At 38.9% G+C, this 19,313-nt stretch overlaps 1 protein-coding gene across 1 annotated transcript in view; it reads right to left on the minus strand.

Annotated features, from left to right (window-relative positions):
• The window catches only part of sema4c (sema domain, immunoglobulin domain (Ig), transmembrane domain (TM) and short cytoplasmic domain, (semaphorin) 4C), a 44,110-nt gene extending 25,358 nt beyond the window's left edge, over positions 1-18,752 (minus strand). Inside the window, exons 1-6 of the mRNA XM_015400373.1 lie at positions 18,597-18,752; positions 10,341-10,403; positions 6,753-6,851; positions 6,341-6,437; positions 4,572-4,691; positions 1,816-1,967 (exon numbers count right to left, since the gene is read on the minus strand). Coding sequence (XP_015255859.1) covers positions 1,816-1,967; positions 4,572-4,691; positions 6,341-6,437; positions 6,753-6,851; positions 10,341-10,403; positions 18,597-18,737 — 672 coding nt within the window. The 5' untranslated portion in view covers positions 18,738-18,752. The remainder of the gene's footprint in view (positions 1-1,815; positions 1,968-4,571; positions 4,692-6,340; positions 6,438-6,752; positions 6,852-10,340; positions 10,404-18,596) is intronic.
• Positions 18,753-19,313: the final 561 nt, after the last annotated feature.

The following is a 19,313-nucleotide window of genomic DNA, read 5'->3' on the forward strand; positions in this document are numbered from 1 at the left end:
GTTGTTTGTCCCAATACCTCTGCTGTTAAAGTAATGCCACATTTTAGAAGAACATCAGACTAACAGTGAAATATCGTGGCGGTTTGATGTTCTGGGGCTGTAATAAAAGATACCATGAATTCTGATGTATATCAACAAATCCTGAATGAATTTGTCTGTCTATCTGCCATGATCTAGGCACTGATGGTTTGTTTTTTTTCCTTTGCTTGTTGCTCCCCTGTCTAATTGGTTCTGCGGCTGATTAACGCAGATCATTGCCACCTGGTTCCCCTGGTTTATGTTGTGTTCTTGCTTTCCATCAGCACCAGGTTATTTGAGCATTTTGGTGAGACTAACTCTAGTTCTAGTTCTGTTTTCCTGATGGTGACCTGTTTCTGCCGTGTGGATCCCGAGTTTTGCCTTGCCCCTGTCTGCTATGTATGTCTGATCTGTTTTTGGATTTATTCCTGGATTCTACCGGCTTCTGAACCTGGATCTGTCTCTGGCTTTGGATTTCTCCTTTGGACTAAATTGCTGCTTGGCGTCGGCTGGCACCTGCTCCGCTCGCTCTCTAGGAACTCTGGGGGCGGCGCCCGCCGCAAGCTGTGGTCTAACCTTCCGTCTGGATTCAGCTCTTTTCTCCGTGAACGGACTGAACTTTGAATCAGGTCAGTAACTTTGCTCCAAGTTGGGATCAGCTCCACATCCAGTCACTGACCTATATCTCCTCTCTGCAGAGTTCCGCCCCACAGCTGACGAGCAGCCCAGCGCTTTGTTTGTTTATAAAAAAAAAGGTTTGAACTTTCCAACTGCCTGTTTCGCATCGAATTCTGGTTCCAACATTCGGAGTTCATTACACTATCTGTTTATGAGCTCTAAATTAATAAATCTCGGATATTGCAGCAGGAAAATAATTCATTCCACACCAGCAAATCCGCCTCTGAATGGCTGAAGCAAAACAAGATGAAGATTGTGGGGCGGTCTAGTCAAAGTCCTGACTTAAATCCTACTTAAATCTTCCAGCATGGTTTTAAAAAGGCTGTTTTTGCTCCAAAATCTTCCAATGTCGCTGAATTAAAACAATTCAAAGATCAGTGGACCCAAAATTCCTTCACAGTGCTATATAGGACTCGATAAAAGTTTGTGAATTCTTCATTATGGTTGTTGCAGCTAAGAGGTCCCAACCAGTTCTTAGGTTTAGGGTGAAATCAGTTTTTCAAACAGGGATCTGGGATTTTTTTATCCTTTGTACTAAATATTGCATTTATAAACTGTATATTGTGTTTACTTATGTTTTTTTTAACAAATATTTTTTTATTTTCTTGATGTGATGAAACATCTGAGACAAAATAAAAACAGGAATTTAGGAAGAAGGAAACTCTTAAACACCACTGATTCTGTTTATGAAGTGTAAATACTTTGGAAGGCACTCTACATTAGACTACTCCCACTGCGATTAGTGCTATTGAGAGAAAACATTTATTTAGAAGTAAAACCCTATCAGTTGCTTCTAAATATGGGCATGTTCAGCTGAAGCCACAGAACTGTTGGCAAATAGTGCCTCACATTATCAAGTTCTCAGAAACAGCTGCCAACACAGCTGGAGGAAAGCAGAAAACAGCTGATTCTCAGCCAAGTGTGCAGAAAACCATGATTTCATGTCAAATCTCTGCCTGTACTCTTATATTAACTCCTACGTTAACTGAGACTGATTCGTGTTTGAATCTGTGCTTTCAGTGTTAATAATCTGCGCCGTAGGCAGGATATTTAGCCAGTCTGTGCAGGATAGCGCTAATTAAACCTGGGATCAGATCTGATTAACGCCCACTGCGTTACCTTGCAGACGCGCGCCACTCTGGCCACGGTGAGCTCCGTGTCGCAGTCCAGCTCCACCGCTCGCTCGCTGAAGAAGAAGTAGATCTTGTCGTCGTCGCCGTCTTTGCCGCCGCTGCTCTCCCTGACCAGGGCTGAACCCACAAAGTCCGGCTCTGAGGGCACACACATACGCACACACACAAAAAGGGAGATCAGAGGGTGTAATTTTACTCACCAGACATATATCACAAGTGAACAAAGAGACAGACTCAGCCTGCAGGCCTGAATCACACCCCCCATGCAAGCTTGACACCTCCATCTCATCCTCTATTGCCCTTTCTCACCTTCTCATCTATTTTCTTTCATCATTCCCCTACTCCTCACCTCTTCACCAGTCATTTCTCACTCTCTGCTCACTATTAGTGATCCTTTTTGTGTCTTCCCCTACCCTAGTCTCTGCTGTCCTTTTCATGTCTCTGTATCTGGCCATTTGGGGTTTCAAATTCATATCTTTCATACTGTGAGTCCACTGGCTGCCCAGATGGACTGTTTTTTTTTTTTGAGGTAGAAGTGACAGAAGCTGAGTTTTCAGGCATAATGGGATGGTGCAGCTCACCACTGAAGTGCAGACCAACGCTTTTAAGCCCTCAGCTGCTTTAGTTGAGGGCAGCTTCATTGTAGGTCTGGTTTTAAATAAAAAACGTCTAAATCTGTATGAATAATATCCAGACACATCGAGATAAAGCTCTGCCTCATCTGTATGCGCCTCCTTTCTCCGTGTACCTTCCCCTCTCCCCTCCTCTCTCTCTCTCTCTGGCTTTTCATCACCATTCCTAATGTCTTGTTTTTCAATTTTCCATTTTTCCTGCTGTGACTTCATCCCCTTCTCTACCCTTCGTTTCTTTCCAAGGACCTCATTCTGTCCCCTGCCTCCTTGACCCAAATGATTACAATCCTTCGTTGTAGCAGAAGAACAAGTGTGAGTTTCTTCACTTTCTCTTCAGTTTCACACTAGTATTTTTAAACTTGAAGTTTGATAAAAAAGAAAAAACCTCATTAACATGCAGCGTTTCTGTAGCTCATTTTAACTCATTGAGTTAATCAATCACTTTTTTTTATAAATTATAAGTGATAGTTTTAATTTCAATGTTGATGCTACACATAGATCTCCTTTAAATCAAGGTTAATGTGGCTGAGATGCACAGCAATATGTTTTGCTTTGGTTTAAACCCGGACAAAACTGGACTTGTTGAAAATAAGTTAGACTCCAAGATAAAAAAAAAAAGCCTGTAACCTTTGCAAAAAGGATAAACAGAAACATGAAGACGGCTCATTTTGATTAAACATGTCCTCCTTATTTCAGTAGAGATTTAGGGTTAATATTATCAATAAACAAATATAAATACTATTTGATTTATTTTAGGGGCAAAAACTAAGATAGATTGATGAATATAGCAAGGTTTAAATGTTTGTCCTGCAGGACTGAAAGACAGATAATTTATTTTTAATAACAACCCATTTTTTCCCCCTTAGCTGTTATTTTTTCAATCTATTTGAAGTTTTGAATTTATGCTCTTTTAAAAATATATATCTTATAGTTTTATCTGTATATGTATGCATTCATTGCCTAAATGTTTTGCCACTGACACATCTGAATTCCCCAACTGAAGAACTCCCCAACTGAGGAACTATTCTATTCTATTCTATTCTATTCTATTCTATTCTATTCTATTCTATTCTATTCTATTTAATCTTAATTAAGTACATCTTTTAAATGACATGGTGCGGTAGTGGGGTGTGGGCTGTGCAGCCACCAAGAAACTGTCAGCTTTCTTTACAAATAAAGGCCAGTTGGCGCAACATAGAGAAGTTTCTTTTCATGCCCAATTCATTTGATTTATATGACACTAATTCACAGCACACACCACCTTGAGGCCCTTTCCAGGGTCATTTCAATCAAATCATCCAGTCAGGTTAAATCAACTGATTGTAAATTGACCTGCAGAATTTACTCCCCTGGATGAGCATGCAGGGACATGGACAGGTTAGCATGACTGATGTTTTGCCGTTCAAACAAACCACCAAAGATGCAGCTTCTGTGTAACTCTATATCCTGATGCTGTAGTGAACTGTTGAATTCAACACCCAGGACTATAATGCCTTTATAGGACACAGCCGCCACCAAAAGTCCAAAATATGAGTCGGTTAACAAACGTAAACTGGTGGACAAACATCAATGCAGACCAAGGAGTCGAAGCAACTAGAAGGTCTAGATATTATCTAAGTGCTGTTTTCTACATCTCTGCAGGTAGCAATAAATAAATCCAACAAGATGGCAGAAGAATATTTCAGAGGTACATTTGCTTTATATAACTTATCTGACTATGATACCACTAACAACACGCTGCCTTCTCATTATTTTTTACTTCTACTTAAACCAGTATTCCTCCATACTGAATGACAACAGCAGCTGCTTCACTCAGAAACTCACCTGACATTGGGAATGTTCTCCCTGTCAATGATTTTATTCATCAGGTAATGCATATGGCAAAGTGTGTGGGTAATGAGCCATTAGATAATAGTAGCGGTGGTTAACCTTTAATCTAAGGGTAAAAATCTACTAAGAAATTGTAAAATATCATTAGAGTTGTGCTTTAAGTGCCCCTTGGTGAACAGGGACTATTAGGAGTAAAATAATAACACCGTATTTTTTCACATCAGCATGAATTCAATCTTTTCATTCTACCAGACATTTTGAAAATATTTTTCACACTCACCGTTGAGCCAGGCAGGCAAGTATTCACTCTTCATGCTGTAATGCTGCTGGCCCAGGTTCCTAAGAATGACCGGTTCAGTACCCAGGAAGTTGTTGAGTGTTGCTGAGTACAGCTCCTTATCTGTAAAAAAGTAAAAGCTTTACATTAATTCAGAGCTTTTTTTTTTTTCTTTTTATCACCGGATATAATTATACAGCCTTGAAATGAAAGAGGTTCAGTGTTTCAGCTGGGGGGCACCAAACTGCTGCAAGATTGGTTATCTGTGGGGTCAGTAAAGCTGCCCGCAATGAAGTGAATGCACCATGAAAAGTCTAATTGCACCTCTGGAGTCTCTGTGCAGTCTGGGTACAAAACCAATGAGATTTTCTGTCAGAGCATTTCGACCCAATGCAGGTCTACCAATTTCAGTTGGTAATGAGTGCCATGTTGATATGATGATTACATTTCAGACAAAATATCTATTTTATAAGAATAAAATATCAGTCAACTACCATTTTTTATGCGAACATTGTACGCACAAGCCAAATGATTTTTTATTTTATGCTTTTTTTCATTTAAAGCTATTTTTGTGCAACATTTAAAAGTGCTGGTCAGGAAGCTATATGGGTATGTTTAGTTGTTTTATGTCAGACTTTTGTGAAGTTAAATTTAAATCTAAGTAAGTACGTATTTTTCTTAAATTAAATGCATTTTCTTTCTCCAATTCAGCAGGTAAGTGAGACACTTTGCCAATGGAAAAAAACAATTAATTGACTTTATTGATCTCACAGTGGAGAAATGTACTTGTTACATCAGCTCAAATAGTCAAAGGAGAAGAAGAAGGTGCCAAAGGAAGAAAAATGTGCAAGTGATATATGGAGTATGTACAGTGCGTCCACTTATTAAAGCCTTTTTAAACATTTTTATAGTAGGATTATTATACAGAGTTATTGCACAGGGTGTTCATTTATATGGATATTTATATATATAGTTATTGCACTGGGTGTCAAATACAATATGTATATTTTACATTTAAGATAACAAAAAAACACCTTCTGTCTTTTATTTTAAGTGCATAATATCTAATTATCTAATCTTAAGGCTAAGTACTCATTCCATTGGCCGATCAGCTTATCAATCCACTGAAATTAAGGGTAAATACACTTATTTTAATACTTTTTTTTTACTCATTTTTGCAGTGAAAAACATATTTCATTTTTAGCTTTAAACTTCTGTTTACTGTGCTGGTTTTATAGATGCAGCAGTTAAAGTAGAAATCAATGAGACATATTTGTGAAATCCAACAAAATGCCGAAAATTTTGTTCAGAATAGTTTCTTTCCTACATTGCCATGCAAAAAATAGTGAAGAGTAAAGTTCTGTGCTTATTCTAAGAGTTATAAATCTATGTGCATTTGGATTCCACCATGTATAATTCAATAACGGTTCTATGAAGCTCTCAGAGGTTTGAGACAGAGAATTAGTAAACAATCAGCATCATTAACACCAAGGAGCAGAGCAGAAAGGTCAGGGAGAAGCTGTGGAGAGAAGGAGATGAATGCACAGTAAGGCTAAGGTTCCAGCACAATGAGTATGCAGGCAACAAGAAATGACAGAGCAAAGTACTGAGGCTTAGGTGCTTCAGTCTTTCCAGCATTATGCTCTCTAAGTCTACTTTGAAGAGTGGAATCTCTTCTACCAGCATCTGTTGCAGTAGCAATGGTATAAATGTAATGAAAAACATCAGTTGTACTTGAAACATGGATATTGCTGTAGATTATTTTCACTTACCCACTATGAGGCCAGTGTGGCCTTTGGCAGGGTCATATGGACATTTGCCCTTTCCATCCTCAAGTGTTGCCGGGTTGAGGGAAAAGTCATCTGCTTTCTGAAACCAAACATATAAAAAAATAAACTCAGGTGGTTCATGGTCAGTTTGCATTATGACCCACATGATGGAGCTGCAGGCCTCGTCCGCCTATGCCCCCTCGCCGTGTTGTCCTACCGCATCAGTGTCACATACAGCAAACAAAGACATTCACATTACCCAGCTGACCCTTGCCCGCTACACGCCTCCTCTGCTGCATTCATTTTTTTCACACAGCGGCGTGGGCCCCTGGGTCGAATGTGACAGGTTGACACCTGTCAGCCACCGCTTGCCCTGACTCCATCCAGAAAAACACACGCTCACATAAATACTTACAATGTAATTGCATTTGGGCTGGAAGGCGTAGGTGCCGCAGGTGTAGAGGTGTGTGCGGTTGTAGCTCTGCAGGAACCGAATGTAGTTGAAGCACTCAGTCTGCGAAGGGAATAGAGAGAACAGGGATAACGGGAAAGGTGTTATCAAAGTTAAAGGTGCGTGATGAATCAATTTGTCGTTTTTACTTCTTAGTTACTTGAACTTCATTTACAAACAGGCTCCTTTTCTTTGTTCCCATTTTTTTTGTTATAAAACTGAAAAGCAGAACCTACACAAGTGTTTACTGTCCCTTTGACTGAATTACTTAACAAGCAACACTTTTACAAATTATCAAAATAATCGAAACTGAAGAAGAAAGTCACAGACAGTTGCAGAGAGTGATTAACGGAATAATTTATGCCGCGCTTTATGAGGGGTGCCCTTTAATGTCTGCACAGTGTGGAATGAAGAATGAAGCTCTTTGAATGGAAAGGAAAACAGATGCTCGAAATGATGCATACCAGCGGAATGAATAATTCAGCGTATCTTGTTGATTCTGTCTCTGGAACAGCCGGCCAGACAATTCAGTATGATACAGAAAAAACAGCAGATCTGCCTGCCCTGGTTGCTGTAAGCCAAAATGATAATTGGAGCAACAGCCAGATTGCTATTTTCTTAAACTAAATTTGCAGTGTTTGGGGCTTTTATTCATATCACTCCCTACTGTGGGACAAGAGAAACAATTCTTATGTTATCTTCTTATTATTTGACTTTTCATTTAAGGACATTCAGGTATAGAGGTAGAGTATAAGTTATAATTACAAAAAAAGTAACAAAAAAATGACTTCTTTCCAAGTTTAAAGACATTTCACTTCCCATCCAGGAAGCTTTTTCAGTTAAAAATGTCAGGAATAGCGTCAAGTTCCTGGTTTTTGATGGACTACTGTATAAAACCTCAAACTTAACGCTATTCCTGACATTTTGAATTGGAAACGTTTCCTGCAAAACATCTTCACACTGCCAAAAATTTAAATCTTAATAAGTCATTTTTTCTTAAAATAAGTGCATTTTTACTTGGATTGAGGGAGTAAGTGAAACACTTTGCCAATGGAACAAGACAATTTACATTAAAAATAAGAAAAAACAGCTGCATTGTCTTGTTTCAAGTGCATTTTTATCTTATTATCTTATTTTAAGTGTAAAAATACTCATACCATTGGCAAATCATCTTATTTATCTACTCAAATTATGGTTAAAATCACTTAATTTAAGAAATCTTCACATAGTTCTAGATTGTTTTTGCAGTGCAAATGTGGAAACAAAGTACGGTGCATTTTTTTTTTTTTTTGGAATGAATATGACCTGGATGAGTGAGAATCTTCACCAGCAGAAGTTATAATATTTACTTTTCTTGCACCATTTCTTTCCACTTCACATTTGTCTGCTTTTTTGTGCTGATCTACACTAAAGTTTGTTGATTTAACAAATCAAAATAAAGAGTACAAGGAGTATGAATAGTTTTGCAACACACTACCTGTCATGGTACGCCTTGGTGCGAACAAAAACTTCTTTTTTTAATGATTTTTACCAGTTTCTAAAATCTATAACTTAAACTGAACCCAAACTGGATATTTTTAGGGAATTGTATGAGCATGAACTTTTAACAGCTACACGAAACACTACCTGTGTTTCTCAAGCACCACCTAAACGTATTTTAAGCCATATATTTTTTACTCTGCACCATTTCCAACGCACTAATGCTTCTGATTCTCCTGCTGCTCTCCAATGCACCATTTCCCCTTCCTACTGAAAACCACATCAAAAGATGCACTATAGTGAGTTAGTATAAAATATTAAGCAGGATACCTTGCGCGTGGACAGCATGCAGCCTAAGCAAATGGAGGCTTAAATGCAGACCTGGCTCGGAAAATACCCTGTCTGTGTCTGCTAATGTCCTCAGCTGAGGGTGAGAATGGGCTCATATGAACAGTTTAATCCAAGGGTATTTTAGAAAGGTGGATCATCCTCAGGAGAATTACATGATTGATATTCAAAGGATGATTCTGAATAGATTATTTACAGCAGGTACCATATCTAATCCAGTAGAATACTCTCCTAGCTTGGTTGTTTGGTGTAATCCAGATTAATTGGGCCTGAAATCAGTTCCTAATAATAAGTCTGCAATGGGTCAAGACGAAAATTAACAGAAGGATCTAATCTTAACACACACTGAGGCTACCTCCATGTGCAGCTGAGGATGCTATCCACACAGAAAGGTTTGAGCGTTCGATGGAGCCCAGCGCAGCAGGAACAGCTGCAATGAGCTTTGTAATAATTATGCCTCATCAATGAGGGGCACTGTGATGCTGCCACAGAACTAAAAAAGGTAGAAGAGGGAAGGAGAGTAGGAGGCAAGGAAACGAGAAAAAAAAATGTTTGTGTGGAACCCCTCGTAAAGCAAAATGTGCAAATTCCACTGATTCTGAAGCACAAATTTAAAGTCCGCCATTGATGTTGTTTGTGTTTGCTAATGTTGTGATGTTTGTAAATGGAGAGGGGCGTCCTATGTTGGCCCACATGTGCAAACCTGCCAGTTTCGCAGCCCATTAAACTGCTTGGAGTCTCACATGAAGCCATTATAGGGCGCGGCTTCGTAGGCGGTTGGTCTGGATGCGACCCCTTCTCTGACCAGAGGTCTGTCTAATCTGGCTTTAAGTGGACAGGGCCTGAGCTGGGAACTATGAGGATATTTCCATTTTTGATAAATACATAAAATAGTAAAAATATGAGCTTTGTTGCCTTAAATGCCTGCTATATTTTCTAGTTTTTCTAAATCACTTTACATTGTTAAAACTGGCCCAGATTAAGCGTTAAAGAGGCTTTTTATACATCTCCAGTCCGCCACATCATGGCATCATGCAGGTTAGCAGAGGATTAGACATCCGTGGCTCCAGCCTTATCAAAATATTACACTTTGTTCTTAGCTGAAAGACACTGCACTTATTCCATTCCCAAATCTTTGCCACGTACAAAATGATGATTTATAACTGTATATAGCCGGACCGACGAACTGGGGAAAAATTATTTCTGAAACATCACAGACAGGTTGTCTTAAGGTGCAATAAACTCACACATCATCAATGATAATTATCCTAATAACGTTTATATCACAACGTTCCTCTGACCAGAAATTATTTAGATCTTCTGTTTTTAAGACTTGATTTTAATTGAAAAGACAGTTGAAATGGATTCAGGTCTTGGTGTGATGGACTGCAGTGCTTCCAACTCCTTTCTTACTGTCTATCCTCTTTGGAGCTCTGCTCCCATCTGCTTTGCTACTGAAGATAAAACACATGCTGAATTCAGGTGCTTTAGAAAAGTTGCTGAGCCTGACCCTGTCTGAATGATAGACTTCTCTGTGTGCTAATGGAATGACTGGACAGCTTCCAATTTGGAAACCCCTCGCAGTCTTAACAAAATGTAATTAAGTGAACTGAGAAATGTTGCACTTACGGTATAAGCTCTTATTGTCAAAACAAGTACCATGCTGCTCACCAATGGAGGATACCATCTAAAGGGGGGTAAAGGGGTGGGGGGTGTCCACTTTACCTGGTTGTTCTTCCCCTTGGCTACGCACTCCCTCTTCTTATCCAGTGGAGCCGGCCAGTCGATCTGAGGGAAAAAAAGAGACAAATGTGATGCTTGTCGGCCTTTCACCTGTAGGCAGTACATCTATATGTGAGTTATGTGGCAAATACCAAATGCTGAAAAATAAATCCCTTCCTTAGTCTTTAAGGAGATTGCATTTTAAAACACATTACAGTAAAAAAAAATGAGCGAGGTATCTTATTGCTCTGCCAAATCTCTCAACTATTGCCAACCAGTTGCTGTAACTATAGCAACTAAAAAGACTCATGTTAAAACTGGGCTTCAACAAATATATTTCAGATACGTATGTCCTATTTGTTTAATGTTTGATGCACAGATTAAAGAACTGCATTTATAGATTATTAATCATGTGATAGGAATTTAAAAAACAGTTTAACCTTTACAAAGAAATCTTCACATCTATGAACTTCTTCTTATTTATACCTGGAAAAATTAGATTTAAGCCAGCCAAATGAAATAGCCCGGTTTCCCTCTGGCCGCCCAGTCTAAGCAAATTTTGGCTCATTTTTCCCTTTAAGGTATAAGATGCTTCCAGAGGTTTCTTCCACGTACAGCTTGTTTTAAGTAACTGAATCCTCTGACTGATGCTTAGATTGTCTCTCATTTTCCTCAGCAACCAACGGATGGTGATTAATGCACGGCAGCATCAATGGGGGAATCCAGTGAGCTGATCAGGTCCTACTGCAGCAAAGCATCCAAAGCTTCCCACTCTATGGTTCATGTCATGCTCTGGCCTGCTAATGATTCGGTTTTAATCAGTCTAATGGATGCTATTCTGGAAGCCTTGGTCTCAGATCATTCAGCAGCTACAGTGCCTGTAGGAGCCATAAATGAAAAGATGCTTTGATGTTCGTTTGTCTGTGTTTATAGCTGTTATAATTTTGTTTTTATTTTTCGGTTTGATTGTTTGTTTTTAGGGGAATGGATCAATTATTAATTGGTCATATTACTTACATGTGGGAGTGTCACTGGTGGAGAGTGGGTGAGTGGGCGGCTGTTTTTTGTTGACCACAATACAAATCGCTGTAATCTACTTTTGACAAGTTATATTTTGGATACGTTGTTTATACCTTTGATGTGAATAAAGTTCACATCAGCACCATATTGATCTCAGCTGATTCCTTTTTTGAACAAGAGCGTCAGACAAGGAACTTCACAACCTCACCCTCTCAGCAGCTTTTTTTGTTACCTGAAGTTGCTGCAATGGTGTCTATAATCTTAGTGTGGTGTTGACTCTCACCTCAGCAGTCAGGGTCCTATTTCAGAGAGAAGGGCCATCCTACCATGAGTAGTAAGCAGATACTGAATAGTTCAACCGATATCCTCCCTACTAAGAGTTTTTGGTTTCAGAACAGGTGACATCAATCTGGTAACTCAACTCGCATCTAATCAACTTTGGATCAAATCAGAATACGTCAAATCTGTACAGACACTTAAGCCATGGCGGGAATTGCATCCATAATATGTGTGATCCTAATCGTGCTGGCAGTAAAGAAGGAGGCAGGAGGCGGGACCAGAACGCAGGATGCTGGCTAGCACCAAGATATCATTAATAACATGTATTTTGTGTGACATGTGCTAATGAACACATCTTCCTATGTTTTAAGTTTTATAATGAAAGCTTCATCCATGTTCACATGTTCATGTTTTTTTTTTGGAGTTCTTTCCTTGAAGGCTTTAGTCCCAATTTGAGCAAGAACATTCATGTGTGGCATCAATAAGGCTGAGGGCTGTCTGGATGCAGCACAGCAGTCTGGAGCTCCTTTCCTACCATGGATAGTGTTCTTACTGTTGACCCCGCAAAGGCTAAGGAATAGGAGCTAGGAACAGGAAAAAAGGAGGCACAATTTCAGGCATTCGGTTCAAGTCTCTGAGTTTAGCATGAGCACGAATATATGAGCCTTGATTAATTAGAGACACAGACAGGACTGAGTCCTCTAACCATATTGGGGGCTCATAGAACATGAGATGGGCGGATTCAAAGGGCGTGGTTAGATGGCACATCTTCCAACCGCTCAGGCCTGAGATTTGAGATTTTGATTTCACACTTACAATAATAACTGAACTTTATTGATCTCAAATTATAGAAATTTATCTCTGCATTTAACCCACCCCCTGGGGGAGCAGCAGGCTACCATCGTGGGGCAACTGGGGAGTAATCAGGGGTTGAGGGTCTTGATTAGAGACCCAGAGTATATTTGAATTGAAGACATATTTATTTGGTATAAGGTTTAGATATAAGATGTAGTTTTAGAAAAAAATATAACATTCATATACAAATATAGGATGTATAGGTAAATTTAAAAAATAAATACAGATATAGCATTTATAGATACAGCAGCTAAATATGAGAGTAAAAGCCATAAATTTAAAGAAAGAAAGTAAAATGCTTTTTATCTTCTAAGTAACATAATTTTTTTAAATTATGGATTGAAGATGCATCTAGGTGCAACACAACAGGCATTAATTAACAATATGATTCCCAAAATGTTTCTGTGTAACAGGTTATCTTCTTACTGCCAGTAGTTCATACTTAACACATATTAGCAACATGAAAATGCTGCCATGTGAATCCTATTTAGTGCTTTTAAGAAGATTTTTTCCTTTGGAAAAGATAAATCATCCAATCAAGCTCTAATCACCCTCTCCTGATAGAGATATATTCAGAGCATTTACCTCAGCAGCTTCTTTCAGAAAATGACACATTATTTTTGACACTTCCTTGGGCCGATCTCAGCTAAAAAGTAGAAAATGTTCAGGGTTACTCCAAGAATGGAGTCATTTTACTGATAATTTCATAATTTTATTCAGGTTAATGGCTTCCTAGCTTTCTGAGACGTAAAACCAAGAGTTGCAGGAACTTTTCCTGGATTGCCACCAACCCTGCTTTATTAAATGGGTGCAGGAGTTCAGGAGACTAAATGTTGTAGATCCTAAAACAGATAAACTCCTTCAAAATGTTTAGCAGCCATGTCATTTAATTAAATTTATACCATAAATGGCAATTATTAATTAATCTTAGATTAATTAAAAAATAAACATTTTATTAGACATTCGAAAAAAACCCACAGGTTGTTGCAGGGCGTCTTTTCTTCCTTTTTACATGACTGTATTTGCACACACGTCACCTTCTCCTTGTTCATCCAGATTCGCTCAGGTCAGTTCAAATCATCCCCAGGCTGAGTCGTAGGTGGTGGAGGGTAAAAACAGAAAAACTTCAGTGGAGCGACCCGGACTCATTCCACGGTTGTGTTGTTTCTGTCTCGGGCTCCATTAAACCCACAGCTCGCAGTGAGTTGGACACTGTGGAGCCTTACTGGAGGGATATATCTGATGATTAAACCCTACAGCTCTCTGAAAGGATCAAAGTCAGACTGTGCAGAGAATATCATGGTGTGCTAGTTAAACGAGTGCAGGGAGAAATGGTAAAATCCATTTTCCTCAAGGACACCTGGCTGAACTCTGCCTTAAGGACAAAGGTCAGAGGAATCTACTGTGTTTCCTTAGACGTTTCACACACCATTTGTTCTAATTATAATGGCTATTAAAGCCAAAGAGCTGCTGCAGACCTCCACTGGATGTAAACCAAGTGCAATCAAACAAAAGACTTTTACAAAGCAATGCACTGGTAGATAAACTGCGCCTTAAAATATAGAATGGCCATTAAGCGCTACAGCAGCTATGCCTTTTAATGGTCTTGAAACAAAAATAAAACATAAAGCAGACTGTTTGCCACAATGGCTGTTGAAGCAATCCACAATTTAAATCCTTATTTTTATAACCCCCATTTAAAAGTCATGAATGTAAGATAAGCTATCCATTCACCTGAAACGTTTCACATATTATGTAACGAACATAAACTTTAACGTAATTCATTGAGATTTTAAGTGGTAGTCTTTTTGTAAATGTCTTTACTATCTTTGCACATCTAGAGACTGAAGTTCAAACTGATTCCTATTGGAAAAACATCCAAGAGAGCCTCATTCCATCTGCTTTCACTGTCCCCTCTGTGCTAAACTTGACTTCTAATGTATTTTTTAATGCAATAATTTGTTGATTACCACTAATCCTCAAAAAAATATACAAAATAAATTATGTCCTGACAGCAGATAGTTTCACCAGGGTGGCAGATCTCTGCAGCCCTTACAGAGAAACCCCTCGGCCACCTCTGCCATTAACATCCTTTTAGTTTAGTTGCTAAGCCATATATTGGAAGGATTGCATTTTTACTTTGAAATCTTTAATCTTAAATTCTTCTTAGGAAGATTGCTCTCTGAGATATCTTGGGATGGCTTGGATTTATTGATTTATAGCCTGACCCTGCTTTAAAACTCTCTGCCGTTTTATCCTTGAACTGTCTGCTGGTCCTGATGATGCTGTTTGTTCACCAGTTTTCTCTAACAAGCCTCTGAGGCCTTTGCAAACCAGCTGGATTTATGGCAAGATTAAATTATACAAGGGCGAAAATCTATTTTCTCATTAGGTGACAACCAGCGGTCTGGAATATTGGGGAGCTGATTAAAATGCGTGTCAGTTTTTAAATGTGTTGGAAAAGAAAACAAAATGGTTTCATTTTTCTGCCTTTTCACAGTCATGCACCAATTAGCTTGAGTCTAGCAGAAAGAAAACACAAAGAAATATGTGGTTGTTAAGTGACAAAATGTGTTAAAGTATAGAGACTATAAGTGCTATTACAAGTCATTAAGGAACCGACTTTACCTCTTCCTCCCACGGCTTTTACATCTAATTAAATTATTTCTGAGAATTTCACTAAAAGCTGATGATGCTCTAATTATCGAGGGTAAAATCTAAGCGAATAATTAGTTGGGAAATATTACATCTAAGACTTTAGCTTTTAACTAATTTGATTAGGATTTTAATGAAGGACTAGTTCTAAGCATTTATTTTTACTGCTAATTTCTTTTCCATGATTCTTTTAATTAAAAAAAAAATCTCTATCATGCATTCACACCTACAGCTGAGCTAAATATAACTATAATATATCTAAATATAACGCCACAATGTAGTCGGAGTTCCAGACATCACACAGGAGGAGCTCACTGATGATACACCAAAACAAAGGCACGTAACATTAACAGAGAGGTAATAAGGGGCATCGATGCTCCATCCCTGTGTTTAGTTACACTTCTGTACAGCCACTGTTAAAGCAGGTAAAGTAAAAATGAAACGCAGTGCAAACATTTATTTTGGTAATGACCTCAGAGCTATTACACGGCCACTTGGCTTAAGCATTTCCAAAGGCCTCTGCAAATCTCCGCCTACGTCAGCACAAGCCGCGCAGGCAATGTTTAGGCCATTAGCATTTGAATGAAAACAGAAATCTGATTTGCAAGTTGCTCAGAATGAGAGTTTAACTTCCTGGAATAATAATTTAAAAAAAATGCAGCCTGTGAATTAAATCTAATTCAACTCTAACAGAAATTTCATTAGCTGCGCAGATTAAAAGCAGAGTAGTGATGCTGGAAAACCCCGGTGCATTTAGGTGCAAATTTATTACCTGAATTAAAGAAGCGGAGATTTAAAATAGTGTTCGACTCATGAGGACAATAACTGAATAATGGAGAAGAAAGATGCGCTGCGGACGCAAGTGAAAGCTGCTTGTTTACAAAATTCGGAGAAAAACATCCCCAGAGAATCCGGAGAGGGAAGATGGTGATGAAAGTAATGAAGACAGAGAACGAGGGAGACAGCAACCAAATAATAGTTCGATGAAAAGCAAGGGGAGCAGGAGAGAATGATGGGGGACACGGTGACATAAGGGGTGGGGGGAATATTTCCTCGTCTCAGCTCAGTCATTTTTCTGTCCCTCTCCGCGAGCACAACAGGTGGCCTTCTGATTACTGTAAGACTCACTTCCCTGACCAGAACAAGCCTGGGGCTTTGTTGTGTGCCACAGGGTGCTCAGGCTTTCTGTTATGTATGCATCTAATAAATGCTCATTACAGCTGCAAATCAGATAGAAATCCCCAAACCGCTGTGGGCTCCTCACTACACCCTCATTGTATCGCTGCATTTGTATTGATTGCAACACAGAGCAATTATTGAGGGAGCAAAGCAAAACCCCGACCACGTCCCTGGAGGCGGGGTTTACGTCTCTGCGTTCGCGCGGCAGGTCGAGTCGAGGGTATTAATGAAGAGAAGCAGGTTTTTTCCTCCAGTGTGTTGCAGAAGAAAAACAACAAAAACAAAAAACATAACCGAACAAGAAGAATGGAGAAAAAAGCTGAGTGAAGAAACATGAGGAGAGTCTGGGGACGTCCAGGTGGAGCTGAGGTCTTGTTTACTTTATTGTTTTTGTGCTGACAGAGGGAAATATGGGAGACAAAGCTTAAAATTGAAACCCTCCCAGCATTATGCCTAACAGAGGCGCATGCAAGCACATGTAAAGGAAAACAGCAGAACTGAAAATAATTCTTATTTGTTCAGCTAGTAGAAATGTTGGAAAATAATAAGTATGACATGAATATATCAAATTATTGCAATGTGAATCAGATAATCACATTCAGACAGTTAATTTATAGCTTTACTTTTACCACTGACTGCTTTGAAAAATAAAAAAATGAAATTTTCATTATTTTACAGATTCCCCATTTCTGTCTATTTCTTTTTTGTCTCCTGCCTGAGCTTTGGAAAAAAAAAGATGTTGGTTTGGAAAAAAAAGATGTTGGTTAAAGCTGTGATCACTTTTTGCACCGATGGACTGTTTGGCATTAAAAAAAATCACATTAAGTTTCAAACTGTTTCCATAAAGAGCTTTCATATTTGGATAAAACGAGTGAGGAACCACTGTCCTCTCTGTTGCTTCATAACTCAGTAAAAGGTTGCAGTTGAAGCATTCTTCAAAGCTTAAATAGATCACAGAAAGTGCAACTTGAACCAAACCAGTTGGTATTTTGATACCTATAATGGTTTAAGTTACTCACTCTAGATTCTGATTAGGTAGAATAGACAGAAACTGTATGTTCATAATAAACATGATGCACAGAGCCTCTGGCCCAACATCTGCTGGAGATAAAAACCAGCGCCAAGAAGTTAAGTAGTTCTTGACCTTTTCTTTTCAAGCTTCATACATATTCTTGGTATTAATTGAAAGGCATTTTAATTTTCAATCATATACACTTTTCATTTCACAAGTTCTGACTAGCATACAGACTTTTAGCTCAAAGTAGCTATCCTTTTAAACCAAGTATATGTAAAAATGAAAGGTATGAATCTGTTTGGATTAAGGAGGATCAATGTTCTAGTGGTTAGGGCATTGCCCTTGGCCCCTATTGACCTCTATAGAGGTCCTGGGTTCAAGCCCCGCGCCCACAGACTGCCACACAAATGCACAGGTGAATTCCTCCACTGTGAGATTAATAAAGTTCAGTCATTAAGGGAGTGGTTGGAGCATTGTGCTTCAGTTCTGAGTTCAAGTCCTACTCGTTCCCATCGACTGCCACTTTGGCTCCCTGAGCAAGACCCTTACCCCAAGACTGCTCCCCAGGCACCACACAATGGCAGCCCACTGCTCCAAAAGGGAATGGGTTAAATGCAGAGAGTTAATTTCATTGCTTTGCACTTGTGACAATGAGATGACAATAGGGTTGAATTTTAATTCTGGTTGATCTATATATTGTATCTTAGGCAAATGAAAAGTAAAATTGAAGATGCATAAAACCAAAACCATCTTAAAGACCTTTTGCTAAAAGTAGAGGAGTTCCTGGATTTTGTATTTCATCCCATTTGGAAATATTCCAGCTTTTTTAAGGAGCCTTTAAATAGATTAGACCGAAACACCATTAGACATCTAGTATAAAAAGTCCCCATTGTGGCTGATGTCCTTTAAAGAGGCTTCAAAAGAAGGTCACGCTGTGTGTTAATATGGAGCTAACAAAAGCCTGAAAAGAAAGGAGATGTTTTGTGTTTCACATTCTTATCAAAGAACTTTTAAATGTTGCGTTTTAATTCTATTAAAATTGATGTCCTAATTAAATCTAGGCTGAACGATTTATCTCGGCGTGTGAATTATGCTTTCCGTCGCGGCACTGTCCATCACTAATCCCAGTGACACATAATGTAGTCTTATCATTTAATTTGTTGCTGTGCTACAAAGACATTTCAGAACTGTTGTGTTTGCAGCCAGGTTATAATTATTCTTAACATAAAAACACTTCCGTTTGTGCATTGGGTTACCTGTGGTCGCAGCTGCTTGCTTATGTTGTTAGGGTCCAGTGCGAACAGCGCCTCTCGGGCCCCGACGTACAGAATCCTCTCATGATCAGACAGAGTCAGCATGCTGTAGTTGAACACTCCCTGAATGCTGAACCTGGCCATGCTGTCAAGCCCGTCTGGATAAAGACACAAAGATACATCGTTAGTTTACACCTCAGATGATGTATTACTGATAAATTACACAACCTTGTCTTAGGCTAACCAGTGGGAGTTAGCATGCGAGGAAAATAACTTCCCTTCTTGAATTCTGTTTATGTTTCAGCTTTTTAGTTAATTGCTCAATGCTATCCGTTTTGTATATCTCTTCTTCATATCCTTTTGGAAAACTAATGGTGTGCACTCCAGAGATTTCAAATAACTCTTCCAAACAGTTCCTGCTTGTGCCAGGTGCTGCACGCTGGCCAGCTAATCTGCTGAAGAACTCCAGCCAGATCAGTTATGCAACCTCTTCCAAACATTTGAGGCCATCAGCACTAAAATTGGATGGGTTATTTCTTTAATGCTGGCTTTATGCTGTTGGGACAGAAGTTGGGCAGCTTCTGTGGATATTTCTTCAATGACGTCTTGAACTACAATCATGTTTTAAGGATGTTCATAGTTTAAACGATGCTGGGAAATAATGCAATGTTAATGTCAACGGAATGAGCTTTGAACTTTGTTCATTAAAGTCAGTAGACA

The sequence above is a fragment of the Cyprinodon variegatus genome, unplaced genomic scaffold (genome assembly GCF_000732505.1).
Source record: "Cyprinodon variegatus isolate N-32 unplaced genomic scaffold, C_variegatus-1.0 Scaffold1096, whole genome shotgun sequence".
Classification (NCBI taxonomy): domain Eukaryota; kingdom Metazoa; phylum Chordata; class Actinopteri; order Cyprinodontiformes; family Cyprinodontidae; genus Cyprinodon; species Cyprinodon variegatus.